Here is a 25,111-nt window from a genome sequence, read left to right as displayed (position 1 = left end):
TTTTGACATTTTTCCTCACTGGAAAGAGAGTGGAAAGAAGGGGTTAAGTTAATTTCCTATTATAAACTAATTAACAAAAATAATTCACACTGGCTTTTCCATACCGATTCTTGGATAGATTATTCCAGGCTGACATTCTTACGTTTGTGCCAGTTAATTCTGCTTGTGTCCCCCGGGAGACTCATCTCTAAAGGAAAGCAAGTGGTTTTGCCGTTTCCTATAGAATGTCCATTAGAGTAGGGTACCTCTAATTTTCACCAGGAGCTCCACAGGTTCCTTACTAGCAGTCTGCTCAAGGTATCCTCTGAGCCTGTGTATTCTGGTCACCCTGACCACACGCTCTACTCCATACCACATATATTTTAGACTGCATTGGTTATCTATAAGCCCTTATCGGGGAGGCGACTTCAGCTGCTTTTTGCTACCATAACCTCCTCGTTGGTGGACTTACCAGTGCTGCCAGGCTCCTGTTGTGTAAACCCAACCCCAAATCAGACCATTAGACCTGAGATCTGATCCTGCTGGGAGTCAATTGTTAAACTCCCATTGACATGTGGTCAAGATTCGGCCCTGTATTGCAGGAAGGGGCAAATGATACATTTCCACACAAAAAAGTTCTGAATCCTTTTCTAGCTTCCATACACTTCTAAAATAGTCCTGATTTAAAGTTATCCTTGTCTGAGTCTTATTCAACAAACCTAACTCATTTCTTCACGAAAAACTCCTAGTGAAGTCCCATTGATTTCATTAGTAGTTGTGCTTGAGCAAGCAGATCTGAAAGGATCCTAAATTTGTTCTCTAAAATGAAAGAATGTCATTTTAACAAATATAGCTGAATGTACTAAGAACAATCTGAACACTACATTTGGAGTTCCATGCCAGGCATGCCATCAATCCCACTTCTTCTCTCCTTCTGCTGATTAATGGTGAATGTACCTGTGCATTGCACTGTACTTGGAATTACCAAGTCCTGAAAGTGATTCTTCCTGGAATGACACAGTGGGACTGGAAACCCTGACTGAGACTAGCTAACACAGTGATGTCATTATGACATCACAGCTCATCTGTTCAATATTTTATCAATTGCATGTTTCCAGGATTGTAATTAAAGAAACCATTTAGCTAGACACTTTCTGCATTAATAGTGAGTAGAGGTCATAAATATAAAGGTACTGTACACATCAAACAGCCAATCTAGGCCTGACATAGTTTGGTTCTTTCTTCCAGATGGGGCAGGGTATGTTTTTATTTAAAATATGAAGGATTACATCATTCTGCCTTGTATTTTGAATTTACCAGTTCCATTTTTAAAACTTTCTGGATCAAAATAAGACCAAAATCTGAATTTCAGTAGCAGGTTTCAATTTGTTATAGTAGTTAGTAGGGATGATATTGACCCTTCCCATGTTCAAATGCACAAAAGAGAAATATGTACCCCCAAAAGGTGCAGTTACACCACGTCATCCTCATGGAAAAACAAGACTGGTAGTGATGAGAAATGGGCAATGGACAAAACCTAATCTCCTTGAGGATGCTGAAAATCTACGGAAGGCACCACTGGATATCAGCCAGACCTCAGATCACATGTGTATAGCAATTCTGCTTCAGTGCAGCCCCTGGTTCTTCTCTTTCCCAGTAATGGCAGCATGTGTCTGACTCAGTTGCTATCTATAAGTGTCTATCAGGTTTTCTGTAGTGCTAAACTGTGCTGCTATTGTTCCCATGGTGGCAGTTGTGGTCACATGAGCTCTCCAGTCAGTATCTATCCTGTCATTTTCTCAGGGGAACATGGCACATTGTTTCCCAGCTCTTCCTCCAGGTCAATAGCTACAACTACTTGTTCATCTGGTGATGCACATAATTGTTGTAAAGCAGATTTAGGGAAGGCTATGCAGTGCCAGGATGTGATAGCTGTATTTCGCCTCCTCATCCCCACAATTTAGGTGCACCTGCGTACCTCCATGGTCCTGAATGCAGATGCTGGTCTTGACAATTTCCTACAGATTTACATTCCCACTATCTCTCATTTTCTGTGGAAGTAGATTGCCACACAGCTGGGTTTGTTTGTTTGTTTTTATTTTTTTGGCCAGTTTCTTGGTTTGGCTTAGTCAGCGGGAGCTAAACAGGAGCCATTTAAAAAAAAAAGTTTGTGACTTTAATAAAAGAAGATATTGTGCACAATATGAATAAAAGTGGGAGGCACAGTCTAGATGTTTTTTAAAGCTCCCAAAAATAGTTCCAAGTTCCAACCAATGTCAACATAACAAGAGGTTCCAATGAAAACCACAGTATGCCAGCTACTGTGTAAATAACTTCTCATTCAGCTCCCTGCTGGCTCCACACTCAGTACCTTGTTTTTGGTGCCTAGTTTTTATTTTTGTGACCCTATTTTGCAGATTTAAAACTGAAATCTCTTAGTTTAAGATGTTACCAGAGATTGCAATGGCCTGTTAAACATAATGGAGGGTCTGATGCTTCAGGTGATTGACCAGCTCCTGTGAGGGCTGAATGCTCTCAGCTTCTCCAGGCTTTTAAGGGCAGCAGGTGAGAGTTGCTGGATCAGACCCTAAAACACAAATCTGTTGATTGTGGATTGTAACATAAAGAAACAAAAATTGATGGTTCCTATTATAGTGCTTATGAACCAAACTCTAACCAGAACTCTCCTTTGCACAGTGCTCACTTGGGGCCTGATCCAGTGCCCATTGAAGTCATTGGAAAGATCTAATAAACTTTGGATCATGCCCTTGCTGTGTCCTATTTATTCCATCAAGTCAGGTGCACTGGAACAATTTGTATAGTAGGGGTGTTGAAAGCCACTGAACTAAACTGTAAACCCTGTATATGACGGAAATCACTTCAAGCCAGGGGGTGCGGTAACACCCCCAGCATCCCTAGTTCTAGCACCTATGCATCAAATTCCTCATTTAATTGGATATTGTGTTCTTCTCTTACTTTTTCTTCTTTATTTAATTATTTCTTAGTCTTTTACTATGACCTTCCTCTTGTGATGTTTATGCTAGAGCTTATTTTAGAATCCATTCTTTAGATTTAGACTAATTGTGCTTTCCCCTTTAAAGTCTTTGCTGTGTGTGCATGCGCACATGAACCAGTTTCTTTCCATACAGATTGGTAAAAAAAAATTCCACTTCACATAGGTATTTCTACCGTCCTGTAAAATTTATCTTCCTTCCTAAATTACCTGTTAAAGCTCCTGTAGTCAGGCAGTTCTGGCTTTGCTTCAGGCTTAAACAGTCTAGGGTATAAAGCCTCCAACAGCTCTGGGTCATTGCTGATGGCTTCTATCCAGGGGGACTGATAATATTTTGGCACAGAAGTAGTGTTGAACCTCTCAGGAGGAATTTCCTTTAGTGGTCCAGAATATCCTTCATGGAAATAAATGAAGGATAAATAATTATAATCAGGCATTGCATTTTATAGCACTTTTCACCCAAGTATCTAAAGGGGCAATTACACATATTAATTAATACTTACTCCAGTCCTATGTAGTAGATAAGAATTATTATATACCCATTTTATAGAAGGGTAAGCTGAATAACAGAGAGGGTTAAGTTACTTGTCCAAGACTACATAGAAGTAGGAAGCAAACATAGGGGATTTGTACCACTTTAGTTAAACCAGTGCAAAGGGCTTTGTAGATGCTCTTATTTAGGTTTAAGGGTTTATTTTGGTTTATCTTAAACCTGTTTCTTGTTGATTTAAGATGGTTTAAACCAAAATACCAGTATCCATATAGCCTCTTGCACTGGCTTACCTAAATGAGTTTAAAATCAAACCTTTAGTTAAAATAATTCAATTCTGCCTGTAGACTAGTCTTTGGGTGGGCTTTTTAAAAGCACTATAAGGAGTTAGAAGCACAAGTCCAATTGCCTTTCAGTGGGACTTGTGCTCCTAATCCCTTAGGCACTTTTGAAAAACCATCTTGTATCCCTGGTTCTCCATTGTCTTGCACCATGCAAGCAAGTGAAGAATCAGACCCATTCTCAACCTCACCAGTGAGGGATAGATTCTTACATCCTTACTCCTGTTGATCTGTACCTTACTACACAAGTAGTTCCATTGACTTTAGTGGGATTACTTCCATAATTAGGTGCTACACAACAGGTGTAAGAGTGGCAGAATCTAGCCCTTAGTATATACCGTAGTTGAGAGTATTAAAAACACGAAGGGGTTGTCCTAAGATCTGAGCCAAAATTATTTGTTGGAAGAAGAGGGAAAATTATTCCTAACTTTTTACCTCACTAGGTTTCTAATTCTCTAAATTAACTCTATTGCTCCATTTCAGCATAAAAAACACTGTTTTGTTTCCAAATCAGAAAAAATCAGAGTTCAGACAAATATTTTCTGCAGACAATGATCACACCTCAACTTTGGAAACAGAGATTGCACCATTCACATTGTATTGGGCTTATGGATACACAGTGTACTAAAGCTCTGAGTACTTTTAGCAATCACTGATAGAGTGGCATTGATCCAGTTCACACTGGCTGGAAAAAGTCTACACAAAACATGCATGAACTGAATAATGCTGAACAAAGAATGACTTTGTAAAAACCTCTGCCTGCTTATGGATAATTCAGAACCAGGAAAAAGAGCTATATTCACTGAACAAATTATTTGTCACAGATTATTTGGCCAGCTCTAATCTTTAGTCTTCCATGTAGCTCAGGGCTTTAAATAAAGAAAACAGGATCCTTGCAACCAAGGTCTTTAAAATAGAAAAATATCTCTGCAGCCAGAGAGACAAATTCTCCTCTCAGCTATTCCCACATAAAGGGCTCAATTAGAACCTGCAGTGGCTTCAGAGTCACATTTAGAAGCTGTAATAAAATTAGTGATGCTGAAGCTCAGATGGCTGAAAATTTTAGTGCAGATAGACAATTAAGATTGGTAGGATCAGATCAATGGGGTTATGCAGATTTAGGGTCTGATGATCTGGCCCTAGATGTTTATTCAAACTTATCAAATATACTTTGGCCTAAATGTCTCCTGGGATTTCTAGTGTTTCATGTCATTAATTAGCTCATAGATATCATGAGAATAACCTCTCTCAATGTATCTATGTATTTCCACTTGTGTGTGAAACTAGACAATAGAGGTATGTGAAGATTTTTATAAACCACACTGAAGCAAGTTAACTACTCTGATTTGCATTTCAAATCAAAATTCATATAAATTCTTTACAGTACTTCTGACCTCATTTGAATCAATTTGCTGATCCCTAATAAATATCCCATTAATGATCATGTAAAAAAATGCTCTGCTGTTTTCTGTGCTGTGAAATAGCTGAGTACTCAGTACATGCACAAATTACAATAGTTTGTAGTTTACCTGGTGCAATATTTTCAGGATTTGGTGGGCTCCGTGGGTCAGGTGTATTAGGAGGTGTCATTGGTGCATGCTGTTGGCCAGCTTCGGCATTGCTAGTTTCCATTTTAAAACTCTGCATAGGTTCACTATGCTGCATTAGAATAGAAACAAATACCATTGATAGCACATGCATATCAAGAGATGTTATGTGACTCTCTGAAGTAGGAAAGTATTATCCTCATATTATAGATGGAAAACTGCGTAGGGGATACAGTAAGTGATTTGCCCAAGGTCACACAGGAAGTCTGTGTTGAGCTGAGAACTGAACCCATCACCTAGTCAAAGACCCTATCTACTAGATCAGTGTATCTCAGCATTTTCATGTTGGTGACCCCTTATTCAAAGACAAAAATGTTTGTGAAACCCCCCCACATATAGTATAAAAGTAAGAGCAAAAAATGTATTAATGATAACAATGATAAGCCTATATAATTTAAGTGTGTCTGTGTTTCAAGAGAAATTCAAGAGAATACTAGATCTTGAAGGGTAAGTGTGTATGGGGAGTGGGGGAGCAAGATTTTCTTTGGTTTATATTGCAATAAAAATTTCAGTGCTTTAGGACCCCCACCCCCTTACTGTCTTTCATGACACCTCCCCTTCCCCACAGTTCACGACCCCACTGGATGAGAAATACTGCCCTAGACTGAACCTAGATCCTTCCTATTCTAGGATTCAAGCAATCTGGTGGGTTAATGTAAAAGTCATTGATTCTCTATACATGCTTTTTGTATACCAATTGAAAATGCATCAGCCACACAAAAAGTCTATACACCTTTGTGGGATTGTTTTTTCTTGTTTTACAGTAGTCACAACAATCTTAGTGCAGGCCACTTCTTGGAGATTTTTGATAGGCTGGAGTTATCCCCACCTCTCATCAGGTCATTAGTTCTAAGGAAACATCCAAAGCCTTAATCATTGTTTCTTTAAATACAGAATCAGGGGCTTGTAAAAAAATAGGCAGTAACTTATTTTAGCAATGAGAGACAGTCTAAAAGGAACTTAAATATAGAGTGTGTTGGAGTAGGATTTCCTTAAGATAGAAAAAAAACAAACAAATACTTTTTTTTAACTTGAAACAAAGGAAATATTTTTGATCAGGTCAGTACATTTTAGAATGCTCTTAAGGTATATTGAAAATATCATTTTAATCATAGCAGGCAAAATCATCCACTCCAGAGTAAGGCACAGAGTGGATCAAGGCCACACAAGTGCTGGCCAAACATGTACTTAAGGGAGGTCAGTAGAAACTAAAAAGGCATCATTCTTTCCTTTCCCCAGTGTGTGTGTGAATATGAATGGCTCAGCTTGCTTTGTGGAGAATACCAAAGAGGGAACAGAACAAGGAACTGACTGCAGAAATCCTTTGTGAGTTATAGTGCTAGTATCAGACTTAACTTTGGCTGCATAGCTTCTATTACCTATTGCATAAGGAGTTAACATGCAGCTGCGGGGGAGGGAGCTGTCAGCAGCATATTTCCTCAGGAACTGGCCAATTAAATTGGTTTTATGGCTGCTTTGCATTACCAGAGCAGTGCATATCAGCCAGAGTGTATTGGTGAATCTGGCCCACAGGTTTTCAAAATCTCAGGCCCACATCCTCAGTAGTGTAAATCATTCGTTTCAATGGAGCCATGCTAACTTACTCCAGCCCTCAGATTTTTCAGTTTAAATAAATATTAAATCATAAGGTCAAAATGTTCAAACTTGGGTGCCTAAAAGTGGACACTTTAGGGTGGGATTTCTAAAAGGGCTCAGCTAACCATTCAGATAACTTTGCTCCTATTGATGTTAGTGGGAGCAGCTAGGCCAGTGCTGAGTGCCCTTGAAAATCCCACCCTATATCTACATTTAGGACCTAAATAAATGCCTGATTTTCAGGGATGCTGAGCATGCAGTATCTTTGAAAATCAGCACTTCTGAACATCAAAATTTGGCCCTAGTCCTCATTTTAATTTTGACTGAGTGAAAGAAAATCTGGATGCTCCAGTCACCAGCTGTTTTCCTTCTACTCATCACAAAAAAAATGGATATCAAATCTATCTTTTTATCTATGACAGGATATTGGGACAGATTCTCATCTCTGGGCAAAGTCCATTTATTGAGTTGAAAAGGTAGGGGCTTCTGAACGATAACAGATCACAGAGCTAAGATTTCTTTCTTGAATAGGTAACAAGGCAAGATATTGGAGAGTTCAGATGTGATACTGAGGATTTCAATCCCTGTTTATGAATATAATCTTATACTATCTGATTGCCATGGACTCCCTCAGTATTCTGATTAGTATGGGCAGCGGGGAATAGGGAAGGCTCTTCTACTGGTCTGCTACCCAAAGCTCCTCATCACGAAATGGACCAAAAGCTTCCAGGAATCCAGCAGATGATACTGTTATTTTATTGCATTTTTTTTCTGATGAATTATTAGTACTAATAATTCTGTTACTCTGAGACCAGTTCATGAGACCAGTTCATGGTAACTTAGCCAACCTGGCTTCAGTATAGTACCCAACCCTCCCCACATGTTTACAATTGTAAAAGAGTTGCTTAAATAGCTTTTTCAGAGCAAAATACCCAATGCTGTGGTGCAACATATAGTTTTCCTTAACACCTGGTGCTTTGCCAATCCTGAGTAATGTGCTGTTCATCTCATATTCATGCCAATAAATACCACATCAATACCTTATCTATATCTATATCTAATCTATCTATATATCATTTTTCTTGCCCCAAATGAAGAATCAGATCCAACTCCCATTGAAGTCAATGGAAGTCTTGATTCACTAGCAGTTGGACTGGACCCAAAAGCATTAGCACCACCATCTGAAACATCTTTGTAAGTTTTAAAAACTGTTGGGGATGGGAATTGCTATTTAGCAATAAATGTTTTCTAGCTTAATTAATAATAATTATACTTATATATGCCAATACAGCTCTCTTCATCTTCAAAGCAGTTTAAAGATGCTGGGACAAATTGTGCTCCTCAGTCACATGCTTTCATAACTGAAATCAGCGGGGAAGTATCCAGGGAATTGAAATGTAGACTTTAGTGCATCAAGAACCTGAACCAGCATTGAAGTCAATGGGGCTACTCACTCACTTACACTTAAGCCTGTGTTTAATTGTTTTGCTAGACTGGGACTGAAATGCTCAGAACCTTGCAGAAGAGAGTCCTAACTAATTAAACTTCACAACACACCTCAGGGGTAGGTGAATCTGTAAATGTAATTATTGCTATTTCTACAAATGTAGAAAACGAGTCGGAGAGGTTAGGTGTATTACTCCAGGCCTCAGAAGGAATGAGTGTCAAAACTAGTATTAGAATATGGAAGCATCTGATTCCCAGTCAGCAATTCCTACTATCCTGCAAATGTGCCTCAACCCTATTCCTTAAGGGCCAGCTCAAGGGGCAGTTTTGTGCCCACGGCCCATTTAATTCCTTACTCCTTTCCTAAGAGTGCCAGCAAGGAAGACTATTAGTGCCAATTGCACAGGTGATGTTACTGACTAGGAACTGGAATAAGACCACCAACCTATTTTTAATAGTAATAATAATAATAATAATAATATTAATACTTGCTGTTTATATAGAACTTTGCATCTTCTAAGCCCTCAGCTGTTATTAACAAAGTAATACTTACACCATTCCTAAATCACCAATCAGCTGTCACATGATGATGACTTTTGGTCACTACTGATCTGAGTCATATTTGGATGTGAATACTTTCAGCCTGAGGCCCTGGAACCTTGTTGTCCCATTCTGTGGGACCTAAAATAGCACCCAGATCTGAGCCTTTTTTGATTTGTCTAGAAGACCTCAAAAGGGTACAGCTCACTTTGTGTTTCACATTGGCCTTGTTCCAGGTCATGGTTCAGTTCACATCTTTTCCTAAAGCTATGGATAATTCTTGCAATCAGTACCATGCAAATCATAGTTAACTCCACACCAGTCTCATTGTACTGTATCTAGAAACTTGTAATACAAAATACTCACATTCCTTTGCTTATTTGCTAAATAATGATAGTTTTCATAGGTGTACTTGTCAGATCTCCTTTGACGCATCTTAAATAGCCTTGCACCTCTGTTGCTGAGTATTGATAGTTCCTCCACCATGATGTCTCTGGGGATGCTGATTTTCTTTCCAAGGTCTAGGCCATCTGACTCTGTAATACGACAGAAAAACATATGCCTTATGGAATATTCTTCTCCGCTTTCCTTAAATGCTGCTTTTTGCTAAATAATGCTTATTATTATATTCCATATCTGTAGTCCAACAAGAAATGCACCCCCGTTCCCCAGTAACATCCTCATGCTTCATGCTGTATTAGTGAAATCACTCATTTTTCGGGGAGTTATGAAGTACACTGTAGCCTGGAATGAGCTTCTAAACCACTGCACTGAGAGCCTGATTTACAAAGGTGCTGAGCACACACAGCTCCTGTTGATTTCAGTTAGAATTGTAGGTGCTCAGCTCTTCTAAAAATCAGGCCCTTGGTATCTTACAATATAATTTCTTAGTGATCAGTAAAATCCTACTTTCACTGAAGTCAGTGCCAAAACTCCCTTTGACCTCAGTCCTGGACCCCTCATAAATCAATATATATCCTGGACTGGAAAGAGAAAGAACTCCTCAGCCTATTTTACACATATCTTCCTATTTCTGATTGCTTGCAATAGTTTTTGTCTCAATGATTCACTCACATTCAGATTTTTTAGAAATTTAAGGCTAGCTACCTACTGTAACAGGTTTGTATTAGCTGGGAGCCACTACTTAATAGTTTTATTTAGAGAATTTCAGAATAAAAGTCCAGTTTATGAAAATGAAAGATGTAACAATGAATTAAAATATGCTTTTAACAACTTTTACATGATTTCTGCAGAATAATTATCTATTTTTTCCATGCTGCAATTGTTTAACAATTCTCATTAACTGGAAAATTACAAGCAACCCTTTTCAAAAGATTAACAAATGCTGGAAATCTAATTACTGCTGTCAGTGTTACTTAGGTCCCTGCTTGGGAAAAAAGATCATTTCCGTGGCTTTACATAGTAACCCTGGGGCACTTTGATAATTAATATGCATGCATAGGTGGTGGTGGAGGGGGAAGAGTAAGCTTGCAGGCAGAGAGCCCTGTATGGCATAAACTTCATTGTCAGTCTTATGGAGAAGTTCTGGAAGTTGGGCTACTAGTGGCACTGAGTATGCTGACACTGCTTTGAAGAACTCTGTCATCTGGTGCCCTCAATTTTAAAGCCCTTTTTTACTCTTTACACCATGATAACTTCAATGCTTAGCAAACTATTTTGTTATTAATTTCTTTCTGCCAGAGTTTGGAAAGTAGCCTTTGTCACATGTGGCTTTTAACTAGTTCCAACCAGCTGTAATTATATCATCCAGTAAAAATAACATTGTTGAGAATCTTCTCCTACTTTGTCATTTACAATTACCCATGCTCATCATTTTAATAATTGAACTAGGGTATGTCTACTGTGATGGGGCAAGGCCAGATGGCTACAGTAAAGTAGTGAGGAATACGTATGTTAGCCCCAGGCTAAACAAATCCCTGGTACCATGATAACCAAATGGCAGTTGCTCCAGATTAATCAAGACACCTGGGGCCAATTAAGATCCTTCTAGAAGGCAGTGAAGATAGCTACATTGATTGGGACACCTGAAGCCAATCAAGGGCTGGCTGGAACTAGTTAAAAGCCTTCCAGTTAGTCAGTGAAGTGCATGTGAGGAGCTGAGAGTGAGAGTTGCTGAAGGAGTGAGGAGTACAAGCATTATCAGACACTAGGAGGAAGGTCCTGTGGTGAGGATAAAGAAGGTATTTGGAGGAGGCCATGGGGAAGTAGCCCAGGGAGTTGTAGCTGTCATGCAGTGGTTACAGGAGGCACTATAGACAGCTGCAATCCACAGAGCCCTGGGCTGGAACCCGGAGTAGAGGGCGGGCCCGGGTTCCCCCCAAACCTCCCAACTCCTGATCAGACACAGGAGGAGTTGACCCAGACTGTGGGTTCCACCAGAGGGGAAGATCACTGAGGTGAGCAAATCTGCCAATAAGCGCAGGACCCACCAAGGTAGAGGAGGAACTTTGTCACACTACATTGGCAGAGTTACATTGCTGGCAGTTACATCGCTGCTCAGAGAGCGCTGAAGGGAAACCATTGTTGTGTGTTCATACTCTCTGCTGCCTGCGCAATAGTGTGTTCACACTTGTGGCCCTTGCATCGGTATTTGGAGCGGTGCACTCTGGGCAGCTATCCCACAGAGCATCTCTTTCTCTTCTGCCGCTAAGAGTTGCGGGAAGGTGAAGGGGGTCATGGGGCATCCTGGGTCCTGTCCCAATGCCCCGTGATGCATTGCTTCACATCTTAGCCGTCCCTGTGCTTCTATTCACATTTGGCACCATCTTTCAGTGGTTTGTGTACTGCGCGCTCTGCCTCTTCAGTCTGCAGGAATGGATCCCGCACTGTTGACCAATATGCTGCTCACTCTCACTAACACACCATGAGTGGCAGTGGAGTTATTCCTTAAAGTACAAAGGCAAGAGCAGTTTGACATTGATCTCACCACGCATAGTAGCTACGGCATGAGATTGCTTGTGGCATTCACAGGAGTGCTGACCACAGTGGAACGCTGTTTCTGGGCTCGGAAAACAAGCACTGAGTGGTGAGATCACATCATCATGCATGTCTGGGATGATGAGCAGTGGCTGCAGAACTTTTGGATGAGGAAAGCCACATTCATGGGACTGTGATGAGCTCGCCCCAGCCTTGCGGTGCAAGGACACGAGAATGAGAGCTGCCCTGCCCATGGAGAAGTGTGTGGCGAGTGCACTGTGGAAGATGGCTACTCCAAACTGCTACTGATCAGTCGCTAACCAGTTTGGAGTGGGAAAGTCGACCGTTGGACTTGTGTTGATGGAAGTGTGCAGGGCCATTAATTGCATCCTGCTCCGAAAGACATGACGCTGGGCAATGTGCATGACATTATGGATGGCTTTGCACAAATGGGCTTCCCTAAATGCAGAGGAGCGATAGATGGCATGCATATTCCAATTCTGGCACCAGACCACCAAGCCACCGAGTATGTTAATTAGAAGGGGTATTTCTCTATGGTTCTCCAGGTGCTTGTGGATTACCTTGGGCGTTTCTGGCCTGTTCTGGGAACCTGCAAACATTGACTTTCTTTCCAGACCACAAAATCACTGTAGGGAAAGTCGAAATGCCCATTCTGATCCTGGGAGACCCTGCCTACCCCTTAATGCCGTGGCTTATGAAGCCATACACGGGGAACTTTGACAGCAGCAAAGGGCAGTTCAACAACAGGCTGAGCAAGTGCAGAATGACTGAGTGTGCTTTTGGCTGTTTAAAGGCCCACTGGCACTGCCCATATGGGAGGCTGGACCTGGCCGATGACAATATTCCTATGCTTATAGCCGTCTGCTGTACACACCATAGTATTTGTGAAGAGAAGGGTGAAAGCTTCACTCTGGGCTGGACTGCTGAGGCTCAGTGCCTGGAGGCTGAATTTGAACAACCAGAGACCAGGGCTATTAGAGGGTGTGGGGCCAAAAGGATCAGGGAAAGCCACTAATATTTGTTGCTATGCTCGGGAGTGCAGTGCTTGTAATGCTAGGAGGTGATTGTGATTGCTGCAGACAACGCACTGTGAAGGTTTAAGAAAATTGCCTGTTTTGCAGGGTTTTGTTTGCTTTCAATTAATAGAATAAAGATTGCTTTCAAACCAAAACAATTATTTTATTAAAAAACAACAACCGGAGGAGAGAGACAAACAAATAAACACATCAGCACTGTGGGGGATGGGGGAAGGGAGGGTCCCAGGAGGAGGTGGGGTCCCGGGATGGTTAAAGATTTGTGTATGTCCAGGTATCATATGCAACCTTGTCCTTTGGAGTACAGTGCAGAGGGACAGGTGTTGAGTGCAGTGGGTACTTGGAGTCCACAGGGCTGGACTGTGTGACGGGGCAGGAGTGGAATGTAGCGGGTACAGACTGGAGCCAGGAAGGATTGATAAGAGTGTGTTGGCAGTGTCTGGGGAGGTGCATGTGAAAGAGTTTTGCGACAGCGGCTGCAGGTGAGGGCGGGTGCGGAGCTGCTTGGTTTGCAGTCCTAGTAGCACTTGGAGTGTGTCTGCTTCGTGCTCCATAACATTTAAGAGCCATTCCATGGCTTCATTCTGGTGCACTGCATTCTCCTTTTGGTCCCTCTTCTCGCTGTCCCGCCACTCCTTCAGTTCTTGTTTTTCAGCTGCGGAGTCCTCTTTAGTTCTTCAAGGCCACTTTCTAATTCTGCACAGCCGTTCAGCCAGTGATAACAAAGTGGGAGCCTGGGCTCCCATGGTCAGATCTGTGAAATGAAAATGCAACATTTTACAGAAGCAGTATTGTTTGCAACACACAGACCACCGATTCAGTTATTTAAAACACAGCCACTATTCACATACCTGTCAATAACTGGCTGACCCCAGGCAAGCACACATGAGCCATAGGACCCCCAAAATGGTGAGTAACCACAGGGGCAGGGGAAATCAGTGTTCCAGGACCTTGCTGTACACTGAGCACGTGGCTCTTGAGGAAAGCCAGCACTGTAAGAGGGGCCTGATAATCATTCCTGTCCCCACATTTTCCATAGGATGTGATCATAATGGAAGATATCTCATTGCTGAGGATGAGCAGGGAATCAAAGGAGGGTCTTCTCCAAGACCGCGACTTCCGCCCTGGCCCTTATGTGGCTCGCTTGTGTGCAGCAATGATCCCCCTTCCCTACCCCGTGATGGCAGAGTGGCGTGAGAAAGTTACCATTAATGGGGCAAGAAACAAAGCAGCTCTGCCAAAGAGCCTGCAGCAGTAGATTGCCCAGTGTCTCCATGAGAGTTTCCTGGAGATCTCTGTGGCAGATTCCCGTGAAGTTAGGGAGTCAATCAGCAGCCTGTTCCACCGCTCAGACTAGGCATGTGGTGGTACGCACATCATACAGACACAAGCCTGCTTTCTTCAACCCTCCTGCCCCCAACAACTCACTTCAGCAATTCCCAAAATCAATTCCACTTACCACGGGCCTCCTCTCCTGTTTGTGCTTCGCCAAGCTCCAACCCCTGTGACTGGCTAGCCTCCTCTGGGATAGAGAAGAGCTCCTGGCTGCATGCATCTCTGACCTCCAAGTCGTCCTCTGCCTCTGGGTCTCTCTCCCCCTCTACATCCTCATCCAAGATTCCCTCCTCCTGGCTTGGTCTTGACTGGCATGCGAGCCACCAAAGTATCCACAGTGGCCTTCGCAGTGGGCGTGGGGTCACCACCGAGTATCACATCCAGCTCTTTGTAGAACCGACAGCTTGAGGGGGCAGCTCGTGGGCACAGCACTGGAGTGGCGGTTTGCCTCCCATGCCTTGTGGTAGGCATTCCGCAGCTCCTTCACTTTGACCTTGCATTGCAGTGTGTCCCACTCTTGGCCCCTTTCTGTCATTCATTGTGAAATCTGCCCATAGGTATAATTCCTACGACTGGAGCACAGCTGGGACTGGACAGCTTCCTCTCCCCAAATGCTGGTGAGGTCTAACAGCTCGGCATTGCTCCAAGCAGGGGATCGCCTGGTGTGTGGAGCAGGCATGGTCACCTAGAAAGATGTGCTGAGACCACTGCAAGCGTCACCGAGCAAACAGGAAGGGGACTTTACCCTCAGGAATTTAAGGAGTGGGGCTCACGGTTGGTCACCTGAGGGCAAGGCCAGCTCCAGGCACCAGCAAAGGAAGCAGGTGCCTGGGGCGGGCAATAGAAAGGGGCGGCACTCTGTCCGTTACTGGGGCGGCACGTTCGGGTCTCCAGTGGCAATTCAGTGGTGGGTCCTTCAGTCCCTCGCTTCCTCTTCGGCGGCAACTCTATCGCTCCACTTCAGTCTTCGGCGGCACTTTGGCAGCTCAATCGCTGCGCTTCAGTCTTCGGCGGCAATTCAGTGGGGGGTCCTTCACTCCCTCCTTCCTCTTCAGTGACACTTCAGCGGCAGCTCAATTGTTTTGGTTTTTTTTCTTCACCACTTGGGGCGGCAAAAAAGCTGGAGCCAGCCCTGCCTGAGGGTAAGGCAGTAGAGTTCAAACCGATGACCAGAGAGGTGAGAACACGTATTGTGGGACACCTCCCGGAGGCCAATCGCAGTGCTGTAATTGACCAGGGTGTCTACACTGGCACCGCAACACTGTAGCCCTGGCGCAGAAAGCTCTACACCTATCACCAGTGTGGGTTTTTTTACAGCGCTGTCACTGTGCAGTTTCTGCGCACTAAGTGGCTTGGCAGTGTGTACACCTTGGGCGTTACACTGCAGAAAGCTGATTTACTGCGCAGAAACTTCCCATTGTTGACAAGGCCTTAGTCTCTGTGGGTGTTTATAAGCTTCAGGACAAGATATGAAGTAACATCATGCTATGCAAAACTGCATTGAGGCTCCAATATGAATCTTTGCTCGCTTATTCAAGGTGACATTTTGGTATGTGTTTGATATAAGCCCTAATTCTTTAAATATTTTTATGCACTACAGAATATTCAGGCTTCAGTTAGTGTGTAAATGTATGCAATATAGTAAAATGAACTGAAATCAAATTACATGTTGGAAACTATTTAATTTCTTCCAGGGCATCCACACAGAAGAGCAAAACTTAACTTTGCATTACAGATTACAGTAAGGGAGCAGTTGGTAGCTACAGTAACATCTGGTATTAAATAAGAACTGAAAAAAATAATGGAGATGTTAATATTTATTTTCAGAGTTTCTATAGTGTCTCATTTTTAATACATTGTGTAATATCTACTGGAAGCTTAGTGAACCTAAACAACATGAATTCTTGATTTCTGGCAAATATAAATCTCTTCTAAATGACACAGACACACTAAATACTTATCCCAGGCTCCTGAAATTTTGAATTTCCCTTTAACTCACAGAGAGAGAAGTTTGCAGGCACTGGACTTGCATCTGGATTGGCTCAGTTCTGCTCCTACTGATGTCATCCAAATTTTTGCAGTTGACTTCAACTGGAGCAGGATCAAGCCAGCTATGTATAATGCCAGGAACAGGAGAATGCACTTCTGCATTAAAAATAACATGAGCAAGAACCCTGATAGCCTCCTGTTATTTAAGAGAGAACAATAAAACTAAGAGTTCAGCATGAAAGGTGATGTCTCAGCTTGCCCACTGCCTAAACAATGCCAGATAGTGGTGATTTATAGGCATCATGATATAGTATGCACTAGATATGGGCTAAAGATGCAAAATTTTGATTCAGAACTTCATTTTGAACTCCCCCACATCCAAAAGTCAGGGGTGTTTGAATCTGGTGCATATCGCAGCAGGCATCCTGGCTGGTTGGAGTTGACAATTTCACCTCTTAGTCCACCAATATTTTCATGTAAAGCAAAGCTTCTTTCACTCATGTTTTTCTCCATTGCCTAGAACTTGGCCCACAATGAAAGTTTGTGGGAATAGGGTGGAGAGAATTCAGTTCAGCCACACCTCTACTCCATACTGAATGTTAAATATTTTGGGCCCCACTGTTCTCTCAGACACATACTGTCCTCGATCTGTATGCAGAGCTCTCATTTATGTTAATTCAGCTAGGATCCAAACACTTTGTAACTAATTGTGTGTTTTTTTGTGTATCTAGGCAGTTTCCCAGAAATGTAAATGTGAGATTTTACTCCAGTCTTCTGAAAATTAAAATCTAATCTGCTGCCTGTTTTAATGATGTGCATAGGGATTGCTATCGTGTCAGTGCAATGAGGGTGATGAGAAGCAAGAGAAGGTGGTATTTAGAGGAAGATAAAAAGATCATCTCCAAATGCAAAAGTTAATAATTCATAAATTGACACTTAAATCTGCAGCTCCATGCTTTAATCCTGATCTTAACCTTTTAGCCTCAGTTCTTTCTCTGTTCCTGCCAAGTCCTCCCTGCCCCTTAAAGTGGTAACAGCTTTCATTTTAAATATGATTTATATATTTCCTTCTCTTTTAATCCTCCAGTTTAAAATCTTCTAAATATCATCTTGTAGATTATACATTTTAATAATGAATATTAGATAAGATATGTTTATCACATAATCAGAAATAAAAATCTATAAACCTCCACAAAAGGTAGTTAAATATGTAGCTGTCGAAGCATGCATTAATGATGTTATATAGAAACTAGATTTAAAGGTGAGCAAGGAGTAATTAACAGATATCAAGGACTTCCTTCACAAAAAATACATGTAGTTTTAAAAAATGAATGAGCCAAGGATTTTCTCATATTTTTAAAAGTAAATTAGATTTCAGCCTATCTTAAACATTTTGAGCTTATTTTCTACTTTCATTTAAATCTATTACAGTGAAATCAGCATTTGTGAAAGGTGAAGATTGCCAGGCCCAGAAAGTAAAGCCCTCTACAAAATACGTTTATCCCAAGCAGGAATAGTCCAAGTCTTCCTTCACCATTCTACCAATCCACCTCCACTCTCAACTGTGGAGGCCAGAAAAGTTGAGAGATTATTACATTCACCCATTTAATACCTGGACTCTCTCTCGAGAAAACAAAAACATGCCTTTTTCTGATGTGGACTTTGCCCACTAGGGATGGGAATAACAACCCAAACTGATTTAACACAAACCACTAAAGAACTGGTGGAGAGTAACAACTTTCAGTCTCTGCCAACCAGGCCCAGATTTGAAGCAGCGATGTAGAGCTAACAGGCTTTGTATTGAATCAGCAATTATAAGTCTCCTGGTATGAATCTGTTTACAGAGAGTTTGACCCTCTATACTTATCTTAAAATGTTATTGAAAACTGATTGAATAAAAATGAGTCCTCTTTATGCAATAGACCTGCTTCAAGCCATAAGTATTTACTTTACTCAGTAAAATACATTTTTACTGTTTTTTACTCCTGTTAACAATACAGAGCCAATACCATTTTGCGAGAACGAGTGGGATTCTTTTGTGTGGCTCAAGCAATATAATTGAATTGTTAGCTAAATTCCAATTGCAGAATCATTATTACAGGTAATGATGCAAAAACCAAAAAGAAAACTGCTCAAATTTAAGATCTCAGGTTAAGTTTGCAGGCCAGCAATTAAGGGGAAAAGGATAGGCCAAATCAAAATCCCAGATCCAAGCTTTTTTTATCTCTTTTAAAGGGTCAGAACAAAACTGTGGTTCTGAACTTGAGGATTTAAAATCCACATTCCAACCCAAATTTCTCCAGATGGCTAGAAAATGTCCAGGATTGGGAAGTTTTCATTGATTTAAAGTATTGATCAGTGAGTCTCAAGAGGTTAAACACATCCAATAGTTTGACTGCTTCTCCAAGGCTTGTCTGAACATCAGTGGTTTGGATATCAGGTTGGAAATCTCATGACAGAAGACTTCACAAGATTTCTAGTATGACCAGGTTTGGGCTGAGCCAAAGACACCAAGAGGGCAGCTTTTCATAGTGTTTTGGTCTTTCAGTTTACATTCCCAGCTAAAAACAGGAAATGCAGAAGTGAGTAAAATAAGTTAACTAAACTTCTTTGAACCTCAAAAAAAGCCTGGATTCAGTTCAATCATACGAATGCTGACTAGGTTCAGATGCAGCAGCATTTTGTGCCCACTCCCCCAAAATCTTCAGGGCCTTCTAAAGAGGATCTTTCTCCTAGCCCATTCTTCCTTTGCACATTCAGTGAGAAGGATGGACTGTCAATCTGAGATCCCCTCACAGTCAGACTCCAGTTTTTCTCCCACTCCTAAATCCTTGATCTTCCACTTTCACTTGCAATCAGGTAATAATCAATGTTTTGAGCTGCACTGCTGCCTGCTACTCTGCCTCTGCCCCATTCAGGCCTTCTCCTGTCATGGGTCCTATTTCCCAGTTCCAACAACATTGTCTTAATCCAGTTATGGAATCAATTCAGTTCCAGTTTCCGGTGAAGGCCGAGTTGTTTCTCATACCAGTTCCCTATGCCTAATCTAGAGTCAAATTTTTAAAAGAGAGGTCCAATTGTGTGTGTGAAAATGTGAGCAATTGTAAAGTGAGTTACCTTGACTACAATTGCAAAGTGGGTATTTACACATGCCTTTGCATGCATAAAGTTATGATCTGTACTCATAACTGCAAGAACTGTACATGCAAATGTAGGCACACACATTTTTGAGCATGGATCTTAGACCTCTACATTTAAAAATTTGACCCATTAACTAATTTTGAATTAAAACTGTATGTGGCCCACAGCAAATGCCTAAATGATCCATTGGATGATTTAACTGATCACTGCAGTCAGCTTTAACAAATGAGTTAAATAAGATAAGATACTTCAGAGACAATTATGTCATATGTGGAACATCTAAATAATCCTAAATTGGCTTCAGTACAGCTTGGTTTACATAGTCTTTAAATACAAAGACATGGGATCCAGAAATGGCATCTACAAAAATATTGCAAATGTCACTCAGATATTAAACTGTTTAATAAAACTGCATTAAAAAAATCTAACAGGTATATTTACAACAAAATGTGAAAGGAATGGGCAGGCACTTACACGGGCAGATTCTTTTTTGTACATATACAAAGGGCTTGATCCTACTTTCCTTGGAATCAAATGTGTCAGTTAGTTATCTAAGTGGGTTATTTGTTAGTAAGTTATCTAAGTTATCACAATACATGTGAGCAGGAGAATAAAGCCCAGAGTTTCGTAAGTAGATTTAAAATTAGGTCCTTAATTCATAGTTAGGCACCTAAACCAATGGCCTGATTTTCAAAATTGCTGAGTATTAAACAACTTCCACAGACTTCGAGGGGGACTGCTAGATGCTCAGCACTTTTGAAAATTAGGCCACGTATTTAAGCACCTAAATAAGGTTCTATGGGTGGCATTTTCAAAAGCATCTGAGTTAGGAGCACAGTCCCAGTGAAAGTCAATGGGACATGTGCTCCTAAATCACAAAGCACTTTTGAAAGTCTCATGTTAGGAGGATAATCTTAAGCACCCACTTTTGAAAATCAAGCTAAGATTTTCATAGCTGTTTCTATTTCCCTCAAAATGGCAACCGAAAAGTTGAATTGTTGCTTAAAAGAACAGCCAGTGACTATGTATTGGAGAGAAATGACAAGAGTTAATAAGGTTTATTAATCCCAATAGCTAGCTTTGAGGGGAAGAAGGAGAATAATGATACAAATATTTTTTTATCATAGATATTAAAAGAAATGGAAAACGGGAAAAAAGATAGACAGATAATCATGTTTTGTATATGAATAGTCTTGTAAAATGGAATCCAGTCATGATATTAGCCCCAAATAATATTCTGAAAGGCTATCCAAGCAGAATGTACATCAGCTGTTAGATTACTTCATTCCTTCACAACAGTTGTTCATCTGAAAATAGCTTTCAAATGAAAAGAGACAACTACAAAAGGATTAGTTACCATAGGCAGCATGATACCCTCACCGGATTATTTATGGCAGAATACCCAGAGCTTTAAGAGTTAAACTGTAAGATTAAAAAGAAATGTTAGGAAGGGGCAAAAGGAACATAGGACATACAGTAACCAGTTTTAGCTCTATACCATTGCCGTGGATTTCCTTCATAATGGCTGATGCTTGTTGTTTCCTCTCTTTGACCATGGCAGAATGTGATAACATTGTGATTGTCTGGTGGGGTTTTCCTCACTGAAAAAAAATCCACATTTTTACATTGTTAAGCCAGTGTGCAAAATCCAGTTGACTTTTTATTTCTAGCATTGTCTTCAGAATAATTAGTGAGTATACTTATTTCTCATTTGGCTAAGCTGTCTTTTTAACAATGCCAAAGACACTGGCAATCATTCTCATCAGAGACATGTTCTCCCACTCAAGGATAAGAAGTCCTGAGTGACATACTGTCCTTTGGCTACACAAATTCTGTAGCAAGATCTGTGGCAGTGGTCTGGGCCTTCTCATTTCCACACACTATGTTTAAAAAAAATTGCAAATCTGTGATTTATTTCATATGCTGTCTTTTGTTAACCCTCTATCTACAGTCTCAAAAATAGGAAATATTCTGGCAAACTGCTTAAAGTGACAGCAAAAAGGTTGATGAGCTTGCTAAAGCATCTTTAAATAAGCAAAGAAAGTGGATTCCCCACTAGATAAAAATATACATCTTATTTTATTCCTGAGATAAGATGTTACTTAAATGTCTTCTATGCAACAGATTGTAGGAAAAACAATGTCAAAATATTTCAGGAAACAATACACTTACCCTATTGTTAGGCTTTGTTGTGCAGAAAAAAGCAATCCCAACCCCTTTTGGTGAAGTTTCTGGAGTTTGTTATGAATGGGGATGACCTGCCTGGTCCTGGATGGTTTCTATCCTTCTGGTTGGGTCTGCATGGTACCTAGTACAAAGACAAACAGGGGGCTGACCCTTTCCAAAGAGACTGGCATCCAGCTGACATCAGCCAGCTATATATAGAACCAAACACTTCAGCTAGTCATATCTTCCTGGCGAAAGAAGAGAACAGAAAGGATTCAGCTGTACCCACCACAAAGAGAGTGTATCTCTTCCAGAGCTTATTGGGAGATTTCATGGAATGCTCTCATCATACTTGTTCAGATCATCCCATCGTCACCTTGAAGAAGAAGAATCTCCATATTATAACCAGGGGAAAGACATTTAAAAATAAGGTGATAAATATATGATGAGGAAGACTATATGATGGGAATGGAATGGGCTAATCCTTCAGTGAAAGATAAAACCGTGCCTTTATAGTAGCTGATGACTAAAGTTAGTGGCAGACGGCTGATGGGGTACAAAGCCTACTCTTAAAAAGATATCAGAAACCTGCATTGTAATTTGTGTTAAGACAACACTTTTACAATAGACTACAGTTTGTCTCAAGAAATAGTACAAGAATTTGTCTCATAATGATTTTTTAAAATTGATTTCAGAAAACTGCAATAATTTAGAGTCCATTAATACCCAACATACGGTATCACTTTATGCTAGAAACTTGTTATATGTACGATCACAGGTATCCCAGGACAGTAGCTATCTTATCCACCTGGCAAAGAAAACACTGAGGTTGTGCCCCCCTCCCTTTTATGTATAAAGGTACCCGAATGGTAGGGGAGAAGGAGATGAGAAGGCTGTTTTTCTGGTTTTGGTTTTGTTGGGTTTTTGTTCTAAAGAAGTTCTGTTTTCTGCTTTATTTTCCACTTCAGAAATTGAGTTCTTGCCTCCCTGGAAGACTCAGTAGAGGACTGGTAGAATTGTGACATCACAGTACAAAAGAAGTGAAACCTGGATAATTGAGTCTGGATGTGAGTTTTATTCAGATTCTTTAAAACAGATATATAATTAATACCTTGTGAGCAAGAGGCACCCTCCTCCTAAAAATAAATATACACACACACACACACACACACACACTGTATAAAATTCAAACAAACATACTCATAAACATAAACCTCAGCTTAAGCTTTCTCCTCAAGTTTGGCTTTTCCTAAACCACCCCTGTAAAACCTTTCTGTTGCAGACCATAGTTTCCCCTGCCCATGAGTGAGGCTCATTTTTAATCCTTGTTAAGAGTCAACAGAAACCACTTACTAGTATACTTGACAGTAATTCCTCTGCTCTTTCAAGCATGGTTCAAGCATCTGATAAAAAGGATGCCTTAACAAACACTTGAGAAAAAACTGTTTGTTAAAGATTCAATACTTTTCACCCATTCAGTAAAAGACCCAGAGAGCTCCCTGTTTCTCTGAGACCTTTAGCAAGTCCTCCAGCAAAAGCCGGGAAGACCAGACTTGATAAACCTGAGATTTCCAGGGTAAAAAACAAACTACAAAACCAACAGCAACCTCTCCACAAAACAAAACAAACAAAAAGCATATATACTTAAAAAACCCTTTAAAACCATCTTTATACCCCATAAAAGAAGAAGGCGGGAAAGCTGGGGAGCTAGGAAAGCAGGTGGAACGAGGATGAAGTGTAGACACTGTGACTTGTGTGATGAAGTAATAAAGAATGCAGGAATAAGACACAGTGACTTGTTAGTGAGATATGAGTGGAAGGCAGCCTTCAGCTGCTATGAGAGTCCAGACAGGACAGTAAGGAGTGTGGAGGAGAGGAGCCCAGCATCCCTCTGCTAGTCCAGGGGCAATTGAATCTTTTCTTTACACATGAAGGGTGGGGGCTGATGGAGCTCAGCCCCCTGTTGCTATGATGACGATGGTTATCAGACATACTGTACCATCTACCAGGAAAAATTAGGACCAGGCGCCCTTCATTGACCTCACTGATGCTAGTACGCATGGTTACCAGTCCTTTTGCACTGCCCCATATGCCAATAGGCTGATGATGACGATGGGTATCAGTCTTATTGTACCATCAGCCACCCATAGCGGGGCGGGGGAGCAAGGATATTGGCGTTGAGTGCTGCAGCATCGTGTCTTTCTGCAGCATTCAGTAAAGATAGGGTGACATGTAAAAGAGTCAAGAGAGGATTGTTTTCCCTTTCACTTCTGGGGGTGGGGGGGTGCGTAAATTGCCGAGCTATTCCCTGACCCACCGCGGACACTGTGTTTGACCCTAGAAGCATTTGGAGCTCAGCCAAGAATGCAAATACTTTTGGAGACTGCAGGAACTGTGGGATAGCTTGAGTCCTCCAGTCCATGAGCGTCCATTTGATTCTTTGGCTTTCCGTTACGTTTGTCACGCAGCAGTGCGCTGAACCCCTGCTATGGCATCTGTCTGGAGACTTTTTTAAAATGATTTTGAATTTCATCTTCTGTAACGGAGCGCTGATAGAACAGATTTGCCTGCCCTTACAGCGATCACATCCACATGGTCCATGCGGGAGCTCTTTCTTTATTTTGATTTTTAACTGCATTGCCACACGTGCTGATCTGAGCTCCACGCTAGGCAAACAGGAAATATTCAAAAGTTCGCGGGGCTTTTCCTGTCTACCTGGCCACTGCATCCGAGTTCAGATTGCTGTCCAGAGCGGTCAGTGGTGCACTGTGGGATACCGCTCGGAGGCCAATACCGTCGATTTGCGGCCACACTAACCCTAATCCGATATAGTAATACCGATATTAGCGCTACTCCTCTCGTTAGGGAGGAGTACAGAAACCGGTTTAAAGAGCCCTTTATACCGATATAAAGGGCCTCTTAGTGTGGACAGGTTTGGCGTTAAATCGGTTTAATGCTCCTAAAACCGGTTTAAACGCGTAGTGTAGACCAGGCTTGTGAAGGAGGGGGGTGTGTGTGTGTGTAGCATAGCTTAGATCATATTATATCTCCTTAAACTCTGACTACAGCACTTGTTTTTTCTCATTTCCTGACTACCCATAGTGCATATGGAGCAGACAGTCAATTTTTTTTGTGACAGCCAGAATTTGGACAGATATCTCAGTGATAAAAATCCAGAGCTATGCCTCCACAGCAGGTAATTTACAGATTTTTTGCTCTGTGTATAGACAAAGGGAACATAAGAATTTCCCCCTTAGAATTGTTTTGTCGTCTTGCTTCAAAAGTAGAAGCAGTTGTTAGGAAAGAAGATACAAAACAACAACAACAAAAACAAACAAAAATTCAAAAGAGTAATTGTTTCTAACAATCCAAAAGTTATTTTGATCACTTTAATCAGTGTTTTGTTCTTATGGGGTTAGGTATTGGGTCTGGAATTTATTTTTGTATTTGTCTTTTCAGTATTTAGTGCAGATCCT

The 25,111-nt window shown here is 41.2% G+C and overlaps 1 protein-coding gene across 1 annotated transcript in view; it reads right to left on the bottom strand.

The window, feature by feature from the left end:
• The window catches only part of MYOZ2 (myozenin 2), a 31,636-nt gene that overhangs the window by 5,689 nt on the left and 836 nt on the right, over positions 1-25,111 (bottom strand). The window contains exons 2-6 of the mRNA XM_045018499.1: positions 21,642-21,777; positions 20,968-21,070; positions 9,379-9,548; positions 5,353-5,482; positions 3,203-3,386 (exon numbers count right to left, since the gene is read on the bottom strand). Of these exons, the coding sequence (XP_044874434.1) occupies positions 3,203-3,386; positions 5,353-5,482; positions 9,379-9,548; positions 20,968-21,043 (560 nt within the window). The 5' untranslated portion in view covers positions 21,044-21,070; positions 21,642-21,777. The remainder of the gene's footprint in view (positions 1-3,202; positions 3,387-5,352; positions 5,483-9,378; positions 9,549-20,967; positions 21,071-21,641; positions 21,778-25,111) is intronic.

Source organism: Mauremys mutica, chromosome 5 (genome assembly GCF_020497125.1).
Source record: "Mauremys mutica isolate MM-2020 ecotype Southern chromosome 5, ASM2049712v1, whole genome shotgun sequence".
NCBI lineage: Eukaryota > Metazoa > Chordata > Testudines > Geoemydidae > Mauremys > Mauremys mutica.
Note: the sequence above shows the minus strand (reverse complement) of the source record. Positions and strands in the feature narration are given on the sequence as shown.